The sequence below is a fragment of the Condylura cristata genome, unplaced genomic scaffold (assembly GCF_000260355.1).
Source record: "Condylura cristata isolate star-nosed mole 26May11 unplaced genomic scaffold, ConCri1.0 scaffold00008, whole genome shotgun sequence".
NCBI classification, from domain to species: Eukaryota; Metazoa; Chordata; class Mammalia; order Eulipotyphla; family Talpidae; genus Condylura; species Condylura cristata.
Genome location: NW_004567109.1, coordinates 13,933,336 through 13,952,706, shown reverse-complemented (window position 1 = coordinate 13,952,706; position 19,371 = coordinate 13,933,336). Strand labels below are relative to the sequence as shown.

The 19,371-nt window shown below is 36.5% G+C and overlaps 1 protein-coding gene across 11 annotated transcripts in view; it reads right to left on the bottom strand.

Moving 5' to 3' along the window:
• The window catches only part of EPB41 (erythrocyte membrane protein band 4.1), a 139,877-nt gene that overhangs the window by 61,630 nt on the left and 58,876 nt on the right, over positions 1–19,371 (bottom strand). For 10 of the 11 annotated variants that reach the window (XM_012722354.1, XM_012722356.1, XM_012722355.1 and 7 more), the window contains exons 2-7: positions 16,343–16,820; positions 12,845–13,057; positions 11,435–11,539; positions 6,294–6,336; positions 4,893–4,968; positions 1,834–2,052 (exon numbers count right to left, since the gene is read on the bottom strand). In XM_012722354.1, coding sequence (XP_012577808.1) covers positions 1,834–2,052; positions 4,893–4,968; positions 6,294–6,336; positions 11,435–11,539; positions 12,845–13,057; positions 16,343–16,820 — 1,134 coding nt within the window. The remainder of the gene's footprint in view (positions 1–1,833; positions 2,053–4,892; positions 4,969–6,293; positions 6,337–11,434; positions 11,540–12,844; positions 13,058–16,342; positions 16,821–19,371) is intronic. The other variant, XM_004678700.2, reaches the window with a different exon arrangement.

Sequence of the window (19,371 nt, the reverse complement as noted above, 5' to 3'; positions counted from 1 at the left end):
TGAGACCCCATTATGATTAAATAGCCACTAAAAATTCATCATAGGGCCTCTCTGGCAGGCAGTACAAGGGGTTAAAACACAGCACTATGAGGCTATCTATAGCCATGGCATTGGATCCTTTGACAGGGAACTGACCCACATGGCGCAGCAGACCTTTTGTGTCTCACCCGCTGCTCCCCTCAGCAGTGTATTTCAGTGTATCTGCCTGTTCTTTCCTCACTCTGTCTCTGGTGAATCTTCTCACCCCCTACATCTCTAGCCTGTATCCAGTTCTTAAATGCATAAATAAATCTTTTTTTAAAATGTCATCAAAGATACATGGTATTAGTCACAATCTGATACCACTGCTTTCTGCTATTTGGCTCCACAGAAGCGGTGAAATATTTCCTTTTACTGCTTTACTGACTGTCCAAAGATGATGCTACTAAAAGTTAATATAAATTATTTGAAACTATTAGAAAATAAAAAGATCATTCATTCCCCTTTAATCCTATCATTCTCACAGCATATTTCAATTGATGGTTTCTTTCTATTACTTGTTTTTATATGTATATGGATACATGTATTTAGATTCATAATCAGAATACATATAAAAATATTTAATAATGTGTTTCAGTTACAATCACTGGCAAGGTACAAGTGGTGTATTTAGTGGTCCTAGACATGTCCACACTCACACTTGAAAGCCAAACGTGGGCAGTTCTCTGTGGAAACAAAGTGACCCCATATAAGTAGGGTAGTACTTTTAAGACTCTTGACATGTTGATTGTAGGCAAAGGTATAAGCGCTTTTATGGTTTTCGTGAGTGAAGGACTGGAACCTACAGGGACATTAAGGTACCTGGAATTGGGAGCCCTTAGTCTAATTTGAAGTATCCCAGTCCATGCAGGTCCTATTACAACCACACTGAGGAAACAGGATGGAGCAATGGCTAGACAGAATATTTGTTATTATCCTGGAGAGCCTACTAGGAGCACTCTGGATTTTTCTCTTAGCTTTGTAGTATAACATAACTCATGTTGACAAAGCTCAGTAATTTAAGATCAGACATTCACATTAATAAGCTAAAATAGCTTATAAAGTTTAGTTATAGTAAATCACTCAGTAACTATGGTAGGAAAAAACAAATTATCGTGGCACTTTAAAATTAGCTAGCATGTACTGAATTTTTATTATGTATAAGACTAAGTTTGTCCATAATTATTTATTCTAATCCTATCAATTACTCTATTTCCTTTGAGGTAGTTATTTCCATGATACATAAGGAAACTTGAGGCTCAGATGAGTAAATTACCCAAGGTCAAAAGTCTAGGACCAAGCAGAGCCAAGATTTCAGCCCCATTCAGTCTGATGCAAGCCATCCCTCTTGATCACTGAACTAGATCTCCCAACATTACCACTTATTCCCATGAAGAAGAGCAATGATTTTGATATAGACTCTAAAATATTTCCAAGGGCTTCAGCAGCCTTCTGCCATCCTGCTCTAGGGACCTCAAAGTACCTAAATACAGCACAGTATGTTTAAAATTTGGGTAAATAAAAAAGACAACAGTAATAATAGCTACCATTCATTGAGTGCCTACGATGTACCTGACTATGTGCTTAGTGTTTTACCATATTTGTTTTTCTTATAACACACTTTACTCTGCTGAGAAAAAAATGAGGTTCAATGGGCTTAAAAAACTTGTCCAAAGAATTGAGAGAGAATACTGATCTCCAACTGACTTTTTTCAGACTACTACATTCTAGCTAAAGCAAACACTGCATCAAACCCAGGTCAAGGTCTGAAACTTATTGCCAAAACAAAGAAACAAGCCCTGGAGATGTATTTACCTGTATGATTTGTGCAGTTCTGTGACCTTCTCTTCAAGTTCCTTGGTCTGATTTGGGGCCAGTTTAAAGTCACTGACATAATCTGCCCCATGTAGCTCTGGGTCATAGTCTCCCAGCTCAGACTGGATGGTGTAAGAACCCAACAATGCTAAGGTTGCAAAGGAACAGGGCAGACGGCCTGCAACTATGTCCTGTCGGAGCTGAAGACATAAATAATACCTACAGACAAAAAAAGAAAAAGTGTGTTATCATGTCAGCAACAGCAATAAGAAAATACAGGAAAAAAAGGAAAAGGGGAGGAAAGAGGAGGGCGGAAAAAAGAAATTAAGTAAATTTGAGATAATAATTGCTCAATCTAAACAGAGGGTCTTTGGTTGTTAATTTTACTATTATTCATTGTACTAAAAAACTATACTATGTTTTTTCCTTTCTCTGTGTTTTAAACTTCCCACTTAAAGCACTTAAAAAAATTATGTTGAGGGCCCTCCCTGGTGGCACAGCGGGTTAAAGCACAGCACTGCAAGCTAGCCACGGCCACTTCAGTATTTGATCCCTAGTCTGCAAGGTGAACCACATGGTGTAGCAGATCTCTCCTGTCTCGCCCACTGCTCCCCTCAGCAGTGTGCTTCATCAATCTGCTTATTCTGCTCCCCACTCTGTCTCTCAGTGAATCCTCTTACCGTCCCTGCGCCTCTGGCCAGTTCTGTATGCATAGATAAATAAATCTTTGAAAAAAATTATGTTGGGCTTATGGTTGGAAAATTATTTAGAAAGAAAGGAAAAGTTGGGAAAAGACTGAAGATAAAAAGAAAAAAAGTTATTCTATTGAGTGTGCTAAGTATGTTAGTACTAAGATGAGACACAATATAACATATCTCACATAAAAATTATTTATCTACAAATATATAGATATGTATATATGCATAGATGTATAACTAGATCTAATCTTCACAAAAAAACTTGTGAGGTGTGTACCATTACCAGATCATACATATGAGGGCAACCCCAAAGGGTAAGCTTGCTCAGTGTCAGATTGCAATAAAGGCCATCTGACTCCAAAATCGGGCTCTTTCTTTTCTATATACTCCTTTGACAAATGCATAGATACTTTCATATACAAAGATGCTTTTCAATAAACATGAACATTTTTGTTATGTTTCTCCTCCAAGAAACTAAGCTGCACGCAGCTTTCCACACACTATCATCTTCGTAATACTGTTCTACCTGTGCGCTTCATTGGGGCCTTCAGATCAGGGTAACACAGTTCAGCCCAACAAACTATGGAGCACCCTCCCTACATGTCAGATGCTCTCTGACAGCAGGCTGTTCACACTGATGCCCCTGATCTCATTGGCACTTGTCCTAACCCACTGAGTTGGCCAGCTTAGGGGTCTTTTACCAAAAACAAACAAACAAACAAAAAAACAAAACAAAACTGGAAGATACGATTAAATGGAAAATTCCTGTATTAATTACTCATATTCTTGTTTGGGTTATAGTAAGGTGTTGAATAGTATAAACATCAATAATCATTTTTTTTTAAGATTTATTTGTGCATACAGAGCTGGGGTACAGGCCAGAGGCTCAGGGGCGGTGAGAGGCTTCACCAGAGACAGAGTGGGGAGCAGATCAGGCAGATCGATGAAGTACACTGCTGAGGGGAGCAGCGGGCAGGTCAGGAGAGGTCTGCCACGCCATGTGGTCACCTCCGGGGCAGGCAGCAGGTGGGAATCGAACTCATGCGAAAGTGGGTTTAGCTTCTCAGTGCTGTGCTTTAACCCGCTGCACCACCAGGGAGGGCCCAATAATCATTTTTGCTACCTATAATAATTAGTCATTACATAAAAGTTTCTTTTAAGACAGCAATGCCAATCAAGTCACAGAATCATAAATATCTCTAAAATGTTGGTGATCAGCAATTATTTTTACAGATTTGTTTTATTTTCTATATAATAAGCTTCAATGAAGAAAGTGAGTAACTAGCAACTTAAGAGACAAATATTATCTACAAAACAGAAATGGCTTAAAATAACTAAAGAAATAACTGAAATAACTAAAAGAGATGGCATTACAACTTCAAGAATGTACTAAAGATTACAAAAAATAATCTTTAAAAATGGTGCAGACATTTCAGTATATAAAGAGCTTATTTGAGTTATTCCCTCAAGTGATAAGAAAACTGAGACCCAGAGGTTTTAAAAGTGTCTGAAGTCAGACAGTTAAACAGAAAAATTTTAAATATAAAACACTTTCTTAACCAACACTTCAATTCAATGTTAATAAACATTCACCAGACATCTACAATAAATAAGGCCCTCAGCAAGATGTTATGGATGTAACAGCTCTGTACAGTATTACTCTTTACAATATATGTATTGCTTTCCCATTTTCTTTTTTGTTGATATTTATGTAGGATCCAATAAAGGCAGCTTTCTTAAAAGAAATCAGTAAGCTTCCTTTACAGAGTACACAATTCATTTCCTAAATTAAGTGGGTTCAAAAATTATTGAGGAAAATTCAGTTTATGAGGCTCATTTTCCTAATCATACACTTTAAAAGAGTGACAGAAAGAAACAACATTGAAATATCAGACTTTTTGATCCCCATAAGAGAGAACATAATGCAAAAGGAGTATTTAAGGGAAAAAAAAATAGAACTTGATCTTTGGAGAGTGTTGTGGGTTTATACGTGTTCCTGTCTACACCTTGACATTAACACCCATGATAGATAAACAAGGTTAATTCTCCTGCCAATTTCCTCTAGGTAAGTCTGGCAAGTAACTGGACATTTTTTGCTCGAACTTACAATTGAAACAATATTTTACAGTTAGGGAGCAATGGGGAGAGTTGCCAGTCTAAAAGGATTTTAGGTTTGCTTATTTCATTATCTCGAAGAAACCAGAAACTTTCTATCTTAGACTTAATAGCACATCATATTCCTTCAAACTTTCAACCTCAGGTTTAATCACTCATTATTTTTCTTCAATTCTGAATAAATTCCCAGAGCTTATAATAATAAGAATTACTTATTGTATATTTAACTATTAATAAATGATTTACCTTGTTATATCTTCTGTTAATTGTGCTGGATCAGGTGGATAAAATTTTACATTAAATGTGAAATTCCAAGGGATACCTGTAAAAATAAACACAAAAGAATTTTATGCTCATACTTAAATTTCTGATTATTAGCACTATCTAAAATATTCAAAATATTTTTCTCTCCGTGAGGTCTTTTAATATTTTCATGCTATGCATAATACATTTTTATTTTAAAAAGAAAAAGATGTTTAGACTGAGGACTCACAAAAAAAAGACAAACATTTAATGGTGTTCTTTTTCTTGGGAAAAGATTTTTTAACAGGAAGATAATCTCCTAGTATTCTTCTCTACCCCTTATAAACTCTTTTTTAACTCCCTTTTCTTCCTAAAGAGTGTTTTTGTACAATCATTTTCTTCTGAGTAATACTGAATACTAAAAGCATTTTAATTAAAAAGAGCCTTAAGTTTTTTTTTCTTGTAATGTCTCAAATAATCTGGAGATTTTTCGCTCTAACTGATATTTTGAAACAAATTTCAATAGTCAAGGAGCAATGTGGAAAGCCAGTCCAAAAGAGCATTTTGTTTCTTAATCTTGAGAAATATAAACCATATATAGGGAAACATCTCACCATAAGAAGTCAATGAAAAATTTTGTTTTCACATGAAAGTTAAAACCTATTAATCATGATGAGTAATGTCTATTTCAGTTCCTAGAAGTTTCTCAAAAATAAACTACTAAAAGGACATGTACTGATAAACAGGGATGAGGGAGGGGTGTGTCTCTACCCTTGGCTATCCCCATTGGGACTAGGACTACAATATATTAATGTACACCTTTTAGGCCTAGAAATATTATTCAGAACATCAGCAGTGTTCAGTAGTAACATTTGCTACAGGATTTGGAATTAAGTGAGTGGTCATATACAAGGAATTCTTATTTTTCAATATATTTTTTTGCTTTCCTTTCAGTGTCCTGTATTTCAATTTGTAAGACTGTTGAAAATAGACCAAAAAAAAAAAAAAAAAACTATAGAGACAGAAAAGACTGGATGCAATAGTTGCGAGCCATCAGAAAGAAACAGAATTGAGCAGCAAACCAATTGTCGGCCACTAAAGTTTCAACCACTACTCTTTCAAGAACTGACCCATGTAGCATTTTTCTCTTCTCATCTTTGTTCTTTTTCTGTTTCTCAACCATTCCTATAGTCCCCAACTTTGCCCAGTTGTAAAAAAAAATCTTACCACCTCTGCTATATCTTTCTGCTATGGAATCCCTCCTTCCAGGGGGAGATTTTATCGCAATTTCAAAGCCATCTATGTAGTAAGGAGTCTAAAGTGACTCACAACTAGAAGATGGGTGGAAATTCTCTGACCCACTGAGAGAATGAAAGAGCTCTAAAAAGGGTTGTATTCACTTACCACGAACTTGTTTTTTTATTTCTTTGGCAGAATCCAGCCATGTCTGTTAAAAAGAAAAAGAAAAAACCAACAACGCATTCACACAGAGCTCCAAAACACAAGCCAGGGTACCAGAAGCTGATTACTGACCTCCGGGTCAACCTGTTACATCTCTGATATTCTTACACTCACTTCGGATAAAACAATAGTCTTGAGCAGAGAAATGGGAGACCAGGCAGCTGGGCCTGCATGCTAGGTTCATTACCCCTTTCCCACAGCTGAGAGGTTTAGGCAAGCCTGTTCCTCAGTGTCCCCACCTATAAAATGAGATATGAGTAGCAGTGCCTAGCTCAGAGTTACTGTAAAGATTAAATGAGTTAATAGATATAAAATTCTTAAACAACATATTTTATTTTCTATAAAGACTAGTAGTGCTCTATAATCAGGACTGACATCACCCAAATGGTATTTTTTCCTCCAACTCTGACCTCCAGTTTTGTTCAAATTTTCTGTGTCATCACAGCATCTGGTATGTGGTTTTTACTAGTTAATAATTATTGCATTGAATTAACTCTTAATTTTAAATTTATTTACCAGAAGAGCTCAAATTTTTTGCTTACAGAGGGACTGGAGGGGGAAGTCAGATAGAAAGAGGTTTGTAGGAATTAATGTGACTTTTCCTACAGGGAAAAATCCTTGATTTATTCATAAATAATTCTAAGCAGTAATAAAATATTAGGAACAACTAACACATATAACCTTTTTTCATAGTGGCAATAAATTTCTCAAGGGCATAGAAGTTTGCTTCTGACTGCTTTTCTTTTTCTCGTGTTAGACTCAATTTGGCAGGAAGCCTAAGGGGAGCAAGTGAGCCATTCCAAGTGAGGAAAAAGTCAATTCTTTTAACTTTCCTCTCTGCTAAAGGTATCCAGTTGTTTACAACCAAAACACTCAGATCTATAAACTCTTAAGAAGTTATATATACACAGGAAAAACCTTTACATACATGAGAAGAAGACACCAGAGACTGGAAATGGAAAGGGGATAAAATCTTTCTCTCTTATATGTCAGTCATATTTTCCCCACAATATGAAGAACTAATTCTGTAGGTAGGAAACAAAAACCAAAATTAAGTGCAATAGTAAAGAGAAAATTAATAAAAAGAAGAAGAGGAACAAAAGACTGAGAAAGAAAACCACTTAAGAAGAGGCAGCAGGTTAGGAATTCTGGGACTGAACTGACTTGTGGCTTGGAGAGTGCCATGTTTTCTCCCTTCTCTAAAATGGAGTTAAGCTTCAAGAACCTTTACAGCTCCAACAGCCTTTGTGTTTCCAGACTGACAGAAATGACTAACAAACATTAATTGCTTTATAGATTTAATCATTTTGTGAATACCTAATACTTCCAGAGAGAGTATCTAGAAATGTGGCTAATATCTTGACCACAAATATATAGAGATTGGTAACTAATGTGAAGTCAGATAATTTGGCTAGCTACATTAATTTTAAGTAAGAAGTATGCTGCTCTCCAGTATATATTACCTGAGACAAGATCAAGGAGATTATTCATCTTGAATATGTGTGTCCAGAGAGTGTCTCTGAACTATGACACCAAAATCTGGTATTTTAAGCAAAGGCTTTGGTCAATTGGTAATTTCATTTTAAATAATACTATCATACGACAGAAACAATAATCTAATTTTTATTCAGTGCTTCCTACATGCTAGGCACCATTTTTTATAGATTTCATTACCATTCCTATTTTATCAGTGAGGAAAGGGAGAAAGAATTTATTAACCTAACTCACAACTAGTAAATAGTAGTTATTCTCTAAAATATCACAATGTATCATTCTTTCAACCTTTTACTAAGTGCCTACCACGCTCAGCCAGGCAACTGGGTTTGTCCATGGACAAAGGCAATTTTTGTGTGTGTGTGAGCCACCCTGCAATCAAGACTACAGACATTATCCCAGAATAATGGTGGTAATCAACTCCACACTAATAACTGTGAACCTCAAAAGTACTAAAGATCAAAAAAGAAAAGATTCTACTAGTTTAATTCTATAAAGGGTGGGGGAGAAGGAAGGTCAGACAAAGATACAAGATTCAGAATGTGAGTTCTGGCAAGATGGCAGACAAGTGAAGACACAGGGCTCCCCTCCATCCCACGCACAGGTGAAAAACCGAGGCAACTATTTGTAAAACAGAGAGGGCAACCTGACTATTGATAGACTAGAGAAGTGTGACTCAAGAAACAGCATATGGAAGCAGAATTGTCATCACCAAGATGGCTTTTGCTGCTGGCTAGTCCTTTAGCCTGACAATGCTAAGCAAGTTCTCCTTAGGTTCATTTTTGCACAATACCTGTCTAAGGCAGGTGCAAATAAAGTTCATGCTTTCCTTTTTGTGCTCTGTGTCTTGGATCAATTAAAGGTCTTCACTTAACTGAAAGAAAAACTCTCTTTTGGCCTATGTCCGAGAGCTGGAAGTCAGCCACGATGAACTTAGAAGCAGAAAATATAGACCAGCCTATGACTATGTTCCTCTTGGATATCCTGTACGAACCTAGCCTGTACTACAGACCTGCCAGATGCTCAGACTATGATAAGCCCTATTGTTCCACAGAACTCATTACCCACTGCTGTCCCCAAAGGGGGTTCTTCTAAAACTACCAGGAAGTTGAAGCTAGATTATGATTCAGAGACACCAGTTTTTCTTTTCCAGGGACATTTTATCTAACATAACTATAATGCTCTCCTCTCCCTTTTTTAAAAGACAGCCATGTTTGCTGTTCAGTTTTATACTAGGCACTGTTAGTAACACTTTACATTTCAATATATAAATGAATGTAAGTAAAGCAATTTAACGCCATTCATTAGAAATAGTGAAAACTACTATAAAGGAAATAAAACTTGCTGATAGGATATGGATGGCAACAGACTTTGTGGTGAAAAGTTTTCAATGCAGCTGAAAGTTTTGTACCAAGAGAACAGTGCTGTAATTCAAAATGCAGCTCCAGAAGCTCAACAGCAAGTGGAAAGGATTTCCTACACTGAATGGCTGGATGAGTCAGCTTCTACAAATCTAAGTATGTTTGATTCATGGAAAAATTATTTCTAGTTACTAAACGAGGTGATTTATATTTTATTTATAGGCTACATTCAGGATCCTTAATTACTTGCCAAATTTGGCCCCCCCCCATATAAAAACATTCCATTTTATCTCTCATGTATGTAACATGAAATACTCTTCAGAATATTTTTCTTGATTCATGGGAAAAATTTATAGCTCATAAAGTTTTTTACTGTTGTTTTATGGCTATTCTTTTACTTTTCACTATGTTCAATCTTCCCTTCCTAATAAAAACTAGAGGCTTCAGATTAAGCTGGTTTGAGTCTTTAAGGGCAGAGAATAAAGCTACATCTGAAAGTACAAATTAACCTAGTGCTGGTGGACACATTTCTTCTGTCTGAGTCAAGATTCATTCATAGAAGGAACAAGCCACTGCAAACTACTAGGCAACTACTGGTACATTCCACACAGAGGTTTTGTTTGGGCAGCGGGCAATCCCGTGTCTTCTGGTTTACACTGTCTAACTCTAGTAACCCAATAGGTAGGGTTTGCAATTGTTAATAAACATAAATAATTCAGGAAAAAGAAACAACTACAAGGCCCTCGGTGGTACAATGGGTTAAAGCACAGCACTATGAAGCTAAGCACAGCACTATGAAGCTGTCCGCAGCCACTGCAGCACTGAGTTCGATCCCCGGCCAGGGAGCTGACCCACATAGTGCAGCAGACCTCTCCTGTCTCGCCTGCTGTTCCCCTCAGCAGTGTATTTCACTGGATCTGCCTGTTCTGCTTCCCACTCTGTCTCTGGTGAATCCTCTCATCCCCTGCACTGCTAGCCTGTACCCCAGTTCTGTATGCATAAATAAATAAATCTTAAAACAAACAACTACAATGGCTTGAGTATGCTGACACAAGACTCTTTAGCCATGACTTGGCCCCCATGGAGCTGTCTAGATTTATCTATCACTTGATTCTTCACTCCTACTGCTTAACCAAGCTATATGGCTCTTGGTTCCTCGAAAGCCACTTTCTCAGCTCCAAGTCTTCATTCAAGCCGATTTCTTTCTGCTGAGATGTTGGGTTAGGCATCACCTCCCCAGGGAAGATTTCTGTGGCATTAACTTCCCAGGACATCTTGTACTTCCTTTTGTATAACACTCATCACACTAAACTGTAAGCTACATGAGGAGGGGCCATGTCAGACTAGTTTTCATTATTAGATTTTTAAATGTATGTAGTTTTCAGTTAATTGGCCCAGGATATAATTTAAGTGTTCTGAATTAAATGCCTGACTTTTAACCTTTCTTCTCTCTTCTATGCTCTTGCTCTTTCTTTTATTTCCTTCAAAACATAACTACTGGTGGCACAGAGGGTTAAAGCGCAACACTATGAAGCTATATAGTCACTGCAGTAGGAGTTCAATCTCCTAGCCAGAGAGTAACCGACAGCACAGCAGACCTCTCCTGACTTGCCTGCTGCTCCCCTCAGCAGTGTATTTCAGTTCATCTGCCTGTTCTGCTCCTTACTCTGTCCCTGGTGAATCCTCTCTCCCCCAACAATGCTTGCTTGTACCGTCGTTCTTGTAACATAAAAAAATAAATCTTTAAAAAAAGTTAAATACTGGTTTCCTTTTAGGCTAGAAGAAAACAGATTTGCTGTAGACTGTTTTAATAATAATAACAGAACTTTATTCTCTTTTATAATATTACTCCCCAATTATAAGAATAGTTTATAATATTGTTAGACCATCTTCCCAACAAGAATATTTGCTATGAACCTACTGCATTGAGATATAATTCAAGTTGCATACAGAAGTTATTTGTAGCTATTTTCTAATCAGGATGTCTTGTGTCTTTATTTTCCCTGTCTTTTATAAATATAGAGTTGATAATTTGCCTCTATGATGAAAGAACATCTCTTTCCTTCAAAATGTTAATTCTAGAGGGAATATTGAGAAACAAGAAAAGACTGGAAAACTCTAAGTACACTGTGTTTTGGAGAGGCACACATAAATACATTTTTAACAATGAAAAATGATTTTAAACACATTTTTTAGCTACTTATATCACAAAAGGAGCAGTCTCCTCACCTTTGAGGTTGTATTATCCCAAATGGCTAGACCAAAGTAGTCTTCTTCCAAAAGATTAAGGTGCTCACACACTCGCTTAAGTAAATCTTGCCCCTTGGCATGCTTCTGCAAAGACATACATACTTTAGCTGAGGTTCTTCTTATTCCTGTATTCATAACTAAATAAAATGCTATTTTCCAGTTTTCTCTTTCACCTTAATTATTAACACTTTCAGATGGCTTTAGAAAGTAAATAGAACAATGTAGACAAACAAAATTCTGTGTCTTAATTTGTAAATATGTAATACACTTAAGTGGCTTGGAAATAGCGTTACAATTCAAATCAAAATTCTAACTTTCCTCCATCTAGAATCTCCTTCCCTCACCCACTTATCCTAAAAATCACACTTTCTTTTTGTGAGTACCATGTGGGCTACCTCCCTGACCAGGGATCAAACTCATGCTGCAGTGGCTCAGGACAGCTTAGTGCTGCACTTTAACCTGTTGCTCCAATAATCTTCATTTCTTTTTAACCTAGAAACCCAAACTATTGCCATATTTGGGTGCTTGTATTAAGAAATGTCATTATTTGACTTAAATTTTTTATATGCTATCTCATGGGCTAAGAAAACACATTAAGGTTTATATATGTGAAAGCAGACATGAAAAGGATAGTAAATTTTCTCTTAACAAATACAATTATGGGAATAGATGAACCTAAGATCAGAAATTGAGGCTAAGCAAGGCCTCTCTGGTGGTACGAAGAGTTAAAGTGCAGCACTACAAAGCTACTGCAGCACTGCAGCCACTGAGCACTAGTTTGATTCCCGGCCAGGGAGCTGACCCACACGGCGCAGCGGACCTCTCCTGTCCCCCCCGCTGCTCCCCTCAGCAGTGTATTTCAATAGATCTGCCTGTTCTGCTCCCCACTCTGTCTCTGCTGAATCCTCTCACCTCATCACACCTCTGGCCTATACCCCAGTTCTGTAAGCATAAATAAATCTTAAAACAAACAAAAAAAACGAAAAATAAAGAAATTGAGGCTAACATGGAAAATCTAGTTGTTGTTCTACAAACAACAAACCTTTTTTTTTTTAAGCAAAATTGTTTTTGATGATAAAAACAGTACATGCTCAATTCACAAGTTCTGGCAGATTCAGAAAAAAAATGGAGATTAAAATAAGACCCATTAATCATCTTACATCTCCATTCCTACAAGCTCACTTAACTCTGGTGTGGCTCCAGTGGCACAATCAGTGCTCAGTACCTCTGAGAGAACTTAATGTCTCAGCCCATAGAAACAGTCACACTCAGTCTTATTTCAGGCCATGACACCACTTACCCAACCCAAATGAAATAATCTGAAAGAGTTCCAACTACTGGAATTCCATACAGTACTTGTTCCAACTATCAGAAACAACTACTACTCACTTCCACAACACATTCATAAACTGTGTCATCCAGCAGAGAAACCTTGCAGTGCATATTTCTGTGTCTTCTGGTTGATCTCTGGGAAGCTTTTAGTTCTCTTTCTGCTTTTGACTCAGGGCCTTCTTCTTTTACTTCTATTTTCGAGCAATCTTCAACTCCTCCTCCTTCCTTAGTTTCAAAATCTGTATCTTCTCTCTGTTCTTCCTGGGCAGGCTATTTATCAACAACATAAAATTAGTAACACATTTCACAAAACATCCTGTATATATATAATTTATTTTTTAAAGATTTATTTATTCATACAGAACTGGGGTACAGGCCAGAGATGTGGAGTGTGAGAGGCTTCACCACAGACAGAGTGGGGAACAAAACAGGCAGATAAACGAAGTACACTGCTGAGGGGAGCAGTGGGCGGGTCAGGAGAGGTCTGCCACGCCATGTGGATCTCCTCTGGGGCAGGCGGGAATTGAACTCATGCAGAAGTGGCTTAAGCTTCTTATATATACAGGGAGGGCCTGTATATATATAATTTAACCTATAATGATGTTACCAATAAAAAACACCACCTGAAGCAAAAAAACTGTTAAAGCAAATAAGTTTCACTAAGGTGAAATAATTTTTCTTAGAAAAGACATTATGATCCCTTAAAACATCTGCAGATTGCTATTCCAGAATCTTGTACTAGAAAGTAGAATCCCATCTTCAGATAGAATCCCTACTCTCAAATCTGTAAATGATAGCTTCTGGCACCAACTGATTGCCTTCAGTACTATACATTCTTCAGTATTATACATTCTTCCTGGGTATGTCACTACATAGTACTAAAATCAATCAAAATTTTACTATCCCTACCCCATGCTTCTCAATTTTAGCAAGGTAGCCTATGAATTGCAAAATGAGATGTGATTTGTCACATATTCTAAATTTTATGAATAGATTAGAGGGATTCTTAGCACCTATTTTAAGGCAGAAAGCAATGTATGTAATGGGGGAAGTCTATAACTACCAGTTAACTACTTTTGGCCAGGCACCAATCATGTTAATTGTAAAGAAGCATGAGAGAGACTGAAATTGGGCCCTCTTGGGGCAATTATTAGGCAATATTCTCAATTAATCCTTGTAATTCTTTTCTCTCAAAAAAAAAAAAATACATAGCTAGCATTTAGGGAAAAGGATTTAATTATCTGGCTCCTGCATTAGATATGGAATGTTTTTCCAAAAGGGTACCTTCCCATCCTTCATGGTTGTCTTAAGTGTGACCTCTTCAGAGAAGTCTTCATCAACTATCCTACCCTACTCTACTCTTCACGTTAGTACCTTGCTTGCCATTTTAACAACATTTATCATAATAAATAAACATTTTATATTTACTAACTTTTGTCTCCATCAAAGTCCTCACAGCAGGTGTCATGTTTGTCTTATAGCAGTAACAAACATTTAAATAGTAATTACAATGACCCAGACCAGTTATTTGTTCTACAAGTATTATTTACATTAATTCATTTTACCCTCATAATAGCCATGAAAACACTGCTATTTATTATCAAATAAGAAACTGAGGCCAGAGAAGTTAAAGTAATTTGTCTAGGATGATAGTTAATTAGTCACATACTAGTGAGCTCCAGATCTTACCATCTTTACTACACTGTAGTTTTTACTTATCAATATATGCCAACTTAGGACCTGGCAACAGCAGAGTTTCAAAAAAAAATTTGCTGAATGAAAGAATAAATATTAAAAACTGATACATTGCTAACAACGTATCCAAGGTACCCTAGGTAAAGACTGGTGCAATCCTGTAAATGTAAATTCACTTAAAAAAAAAAGTCCTCAGGCCTCCCTGGCGGTGCAAAGGGTTAAAAAGCACAGCACTATGTAGCTCTCAGGCAGCCATTGTAGCAAGAGTTCAACCCTGGCCAACAAGCCACCCACATTGTGCAATAGGCCTTTCCTGTCTCACCTGCTGCTCCCCTCAGCAGTGTATTTGAATCAGTCAGTCAGCCTGTTCTGCTCCCCACTCTGTCTCTGGTGAATCCTCTCACCCTCTCCCCACACACCTCTAGCCTGTACCCCAGTTCTTGTATTCATTAAAAATAAAAAATCCAGGATAGGGAAAGGCCATTCAAATAAAATTCTACTACACATGCAGAAACATGTGTAAGCAAATAAACCTTTATCCACAAGTGTTTAATTGTCAACACTAGCTTCCAAAAGGACTAAAGTAGTTCACACCTTTAAACAATATTTCCTTGAAATTTTATTAACAGTAGTAATTTATTTTTATTTTTCTTCACATGTAGATAAACACCTGCATACAATTTATATCAGTTATATTCATAATCTCAGTGAATATAATTTTAGCTAAATCTAGAAATAACTTTGTCACATGTTGTTGTATAAATGCTATGATCTTCAAATTCAATAAGCACCGGTTAAAATGCAAACTAAAAATAAGACAAAGATTTTTTTTTCCCCACACTAAGCAAAGGGAGGGAAAACAGTTAAAAACCTCTTCCTAAAAGACAATGTAATTTAACTCCTTCGGTATTTCTAAAATAAATAAATTTAATGATATTAAGATATATAGGATTTCTTTGCCTTCACTGTTCATTTATTAACTGAGTAATGACAATTAATACTTACTGAGTACTTAATATATACCTAGCAATGTTTTAAGAGCTTTACATGTCTTAATTTTTATAATACCCAAATGAGGTGGATATTAATCTCTTCATTATACAGAGAAGGAAACTAATAAAGCAAAAGCGTGAGTTCTGTGACTTGTATCCTCTAGTCTGATGCCGGAGCCTCCCTTTTAACTATTACAACATGTAGTAAATCTTGCTTTCAATTTTGCTTCACTAATAGCAACTGCATAATTACAACTTATACTAAATTTTACTCTTATCATCTTTAATGTATTTCTAGAAATACCTGTAATATTTTTTAATCCAATAAAATTATTAATGCAAATCTGAGACCTAATACTAATACATAAAACTTATAACAATGCAGACAATGCTCATATGCTTCAGAAATACTTAGAAGATATTCTTAATTTGTAAATACCAAGGATGAAAACAGATGGGATTCCTAGAAAATACTCCTAAGGTATAATAATATTTTCCCATTTTGTTTTGACAGATGAACAAATCTGCAAATCTCCCATTCCTAACAATTCCACCAAAATGAACTCAAAACCACCTCACTATTTTCCCCCCTCATTAAAAACCTTGGAGTTGTTTCATGACTAGAGCAAATGACATACAGACTGAATAAACTCACTTGATAAACTGTTTTCTTTGATTTATACAGTGTAAGTATCTCTTAGGAAGCAAGATTCCATGACTACATTCATATCTTTGAAGCAGAAACTCAGTGTCATGTTACTCACAAACTACCCATACCTGAATCAAGTGGCTCATAAGAAACTGCTGGAAAGTCACAATGCATAGAACCTCCCTCCAGCCCACCGCCCTCACACCCGCACATCCTCACCTGTGTCTCTGCACTGCTTAGCGAATGGAGGTCTAAGGATGGGTCTGTCTTGAGCTCAGGTTCAGGGGCTGCAATTGGGGCCTTTAAAATAATCTCTTCATCAATACTGTTTCCAAATTCAATCTCTTTCTGATCTCCTTCACATTTCTCTTTAGCTGACTCTACTTCTTTGCCTTCTTCCTCAGACACTTGCGATTTAGGCCTTTTGAGAAATGAGGAAAACAGCCGTGACAAGCCCCTGTTTTCTGATGCCCGCTCCCTGTTTTTGATCAAGTCTTCATGTGAGGGAGTGTCTCCATTAGATGCCTTTAGCTTCTGCTCGCAATGATTATCTCCCTCAGCTGCCACTTGAGAAGCCTCTTCCAGCTGAGTTTCTTGTTGGCCTCTGTTTGTGGCTCCCTCACACTCTTCCTTCTGTTGTTGGTGTGGTGAATTTTCGGACTCAGCCACTAAGCTTTTCTCTGTTGTCATGATGTTGCTATTAAAAAGATAAAAAGGGGGGCTCTTATAAGACAAACACATATGGTAGGCAAAATCCTAAATCAGGTCAAGTGTGCCCAAATTAGTATATTGAGGTATTTAATCACCAACAGACAGCACTCAAGTGCATCAAACATGACATTTTCCATAAAATACAAAAACACCATATCTATGCATCCTGAGTTAATTATTGGTGCCTTGGTTCACTAAATATGATCACATAGAGAAAATAGCTTAAGTGTACCCAATAAGGCCACTGTAGTAAAATACATCATGCTTTCAATTTAATGTTCAAAACTGTACAGCAAATAGTTGTATCCTCCCTAACAAAGGATGTATTTGTATACTGTCCTTTGTAGGTATCAATACGAAGGCACAGGTTTGTAGGACTAATATTCCACAATTTTGTGGATCCTAAGAGATGATGAAATAAAAAGGTTATCTAACTCTTTAATGTTCTTTTTCTTTTTATTTCTTTGAATCATGAGCTTTGCAATTAAGGACAGCAGGTACAGACTTCTGACTGTTATCAGACATGACAACAGCAATGACAGCATGTGGTAAAAATAAAAAAAAAACCATTTAGGTGTTTATGTTTCAATACTAAATTATAGCCTCTTTCAGAAATAGCCCATTTTAAATTTTTTAAGAATTTTTTCCCAAATGTTCACTATCACTTGTAATAAGAGAGATGCAAATTAAAACCACAATAAGATACCATCTCACACCAGTGAGAACGGCACACTTTAAAACAACTAGCAACAACAAATGTTGGTGGAGATGTGGTGAAAAAGGAACTCTCCTACACTGTTTTGGCTGCAGATTGCTTTACAGTGCTGTGCTTTTACCAGTTGTGCCACCAGGGAGGGCCCTGTTCCATAATATTTAGATGAAATAATTTTATTTGGATATTAACAATCTGAATTAACAAATTATATTTAGCTCATTCCCTCCTCAGGCCTTTGATACATGCTGTTCTCTCTCTGATAATTTTCTTCTCTTGACTATTTATAGGTTTTACCCCTTTCACCATTACTGTCCCAGCTTAGACAATGCCTCCTCAGAGAGGCTCACATCATCCTATCTAAAAAGCAATGGCCCTTACTACTCCAGATGGCCTTACAGCACACTACAACACTCACTGCTACCTATTACCTGTTATTTGTTAAGAAGAGTCTTACTGCCCTCCTCTCTTTTTCCCTCCTTCCACTCCCAGCTAAAATGTAAGTGTGTGTGAGTTAAAGTTAACTGAATATACCTAATAAATTGCAAAGGCCTTTTCTGAATTTATTCAAGTAGTTTACTTGAAATGCATGACATTCATTAAACACTTGTCAAACTCATTAGTGGGTACTAGGGATATAAAACTAACAAAGGTTTATGCTGTCCTGGGAGTTTATATTCTTTAACCTATATAATGAAAGAAAAAGTCAAGAGATCTTATTTACAATATGAGCCAAATCAAAAGGACTGTATATAAAAGAAAGAAAGCAGTGAAAAAGGAAGGAAGCTGATGTGTCTTGATACTGTTTCTGTGACAAGGTCCCATGTCAAGGGGGTTATCTACACTATCTCAATTTTTGCAAAGGAAGAGGAAAGGTGAAACTCAGGAAGAAGGTGAAACTCGGGAGTAACTTGTGTAAGGTAACAGTACTTGTAGTTGCAAATCACTGTAAGTGGTACTGAAATAAATAAAGGTATGTGAATGAAAGGAAAAGGCTTCATATGGGCTTACTGCCAAACTACTCATTTTAGTTGAAGCATTAATAACATTTCAAACAAAAATATTTATAGAAGGACATATTCTGGTCTCAATTACTAAGTCATCAAAATTACCCTTGCTAGTAAAATAGGCAATTCAGTCTTTCTAAACACTGCTTAAAATGTTTACTGACAAATATACATTCTTATTTGTTGCCCCTGAAGGAGGCACACCGTACTTATGCAAAGAAAATAAAAGTCTGCAACTGCTCTGTACATTAGCAATAGTAACTAATTTTTTCCAAATTTCTTTTTAAGTAATCAAACTTGATCCAGAAAAAAAAATCTAGGTATCAAACCACTAATTATCCTAAAAGACAATGATCTGAGAGCACAAGTTTACTTTATGCTTCCTTTGTAAAAATAAAGGACATGTTGAGGATTTAACACTATCTCCCATGTATTTCGGGTATCACTATAAAGAAATAAAAACCACTCTCTTAATATTTTCCCAAAAAACAGACCTCACAATAAGGTCTCACAAAAAGATTTAAAAAACAAACATTTTGTAAGTTTTTGCAGACATGAAAATTACTTAAATCTTACTTTGAGCAGAATTATATGTATCTTTTAGTAAGTAAATATTCTTGTGTTTGTACTTATTTAGAAAGTCTTAAAGCCTCTGAGACCTTCTAAGGATATTCCTACAGTCACTTTCTCATGAAAAGGTTTCTTATCTCCAGTAAAGTAGCTGAATGCAAATAAATATTCAATGGTTAAAAAAAAAAACAACACAGGCCCTCCCTGGTGGCGCAGCGGGTTAAAGCACAGCACTGAGAATCTGAAGC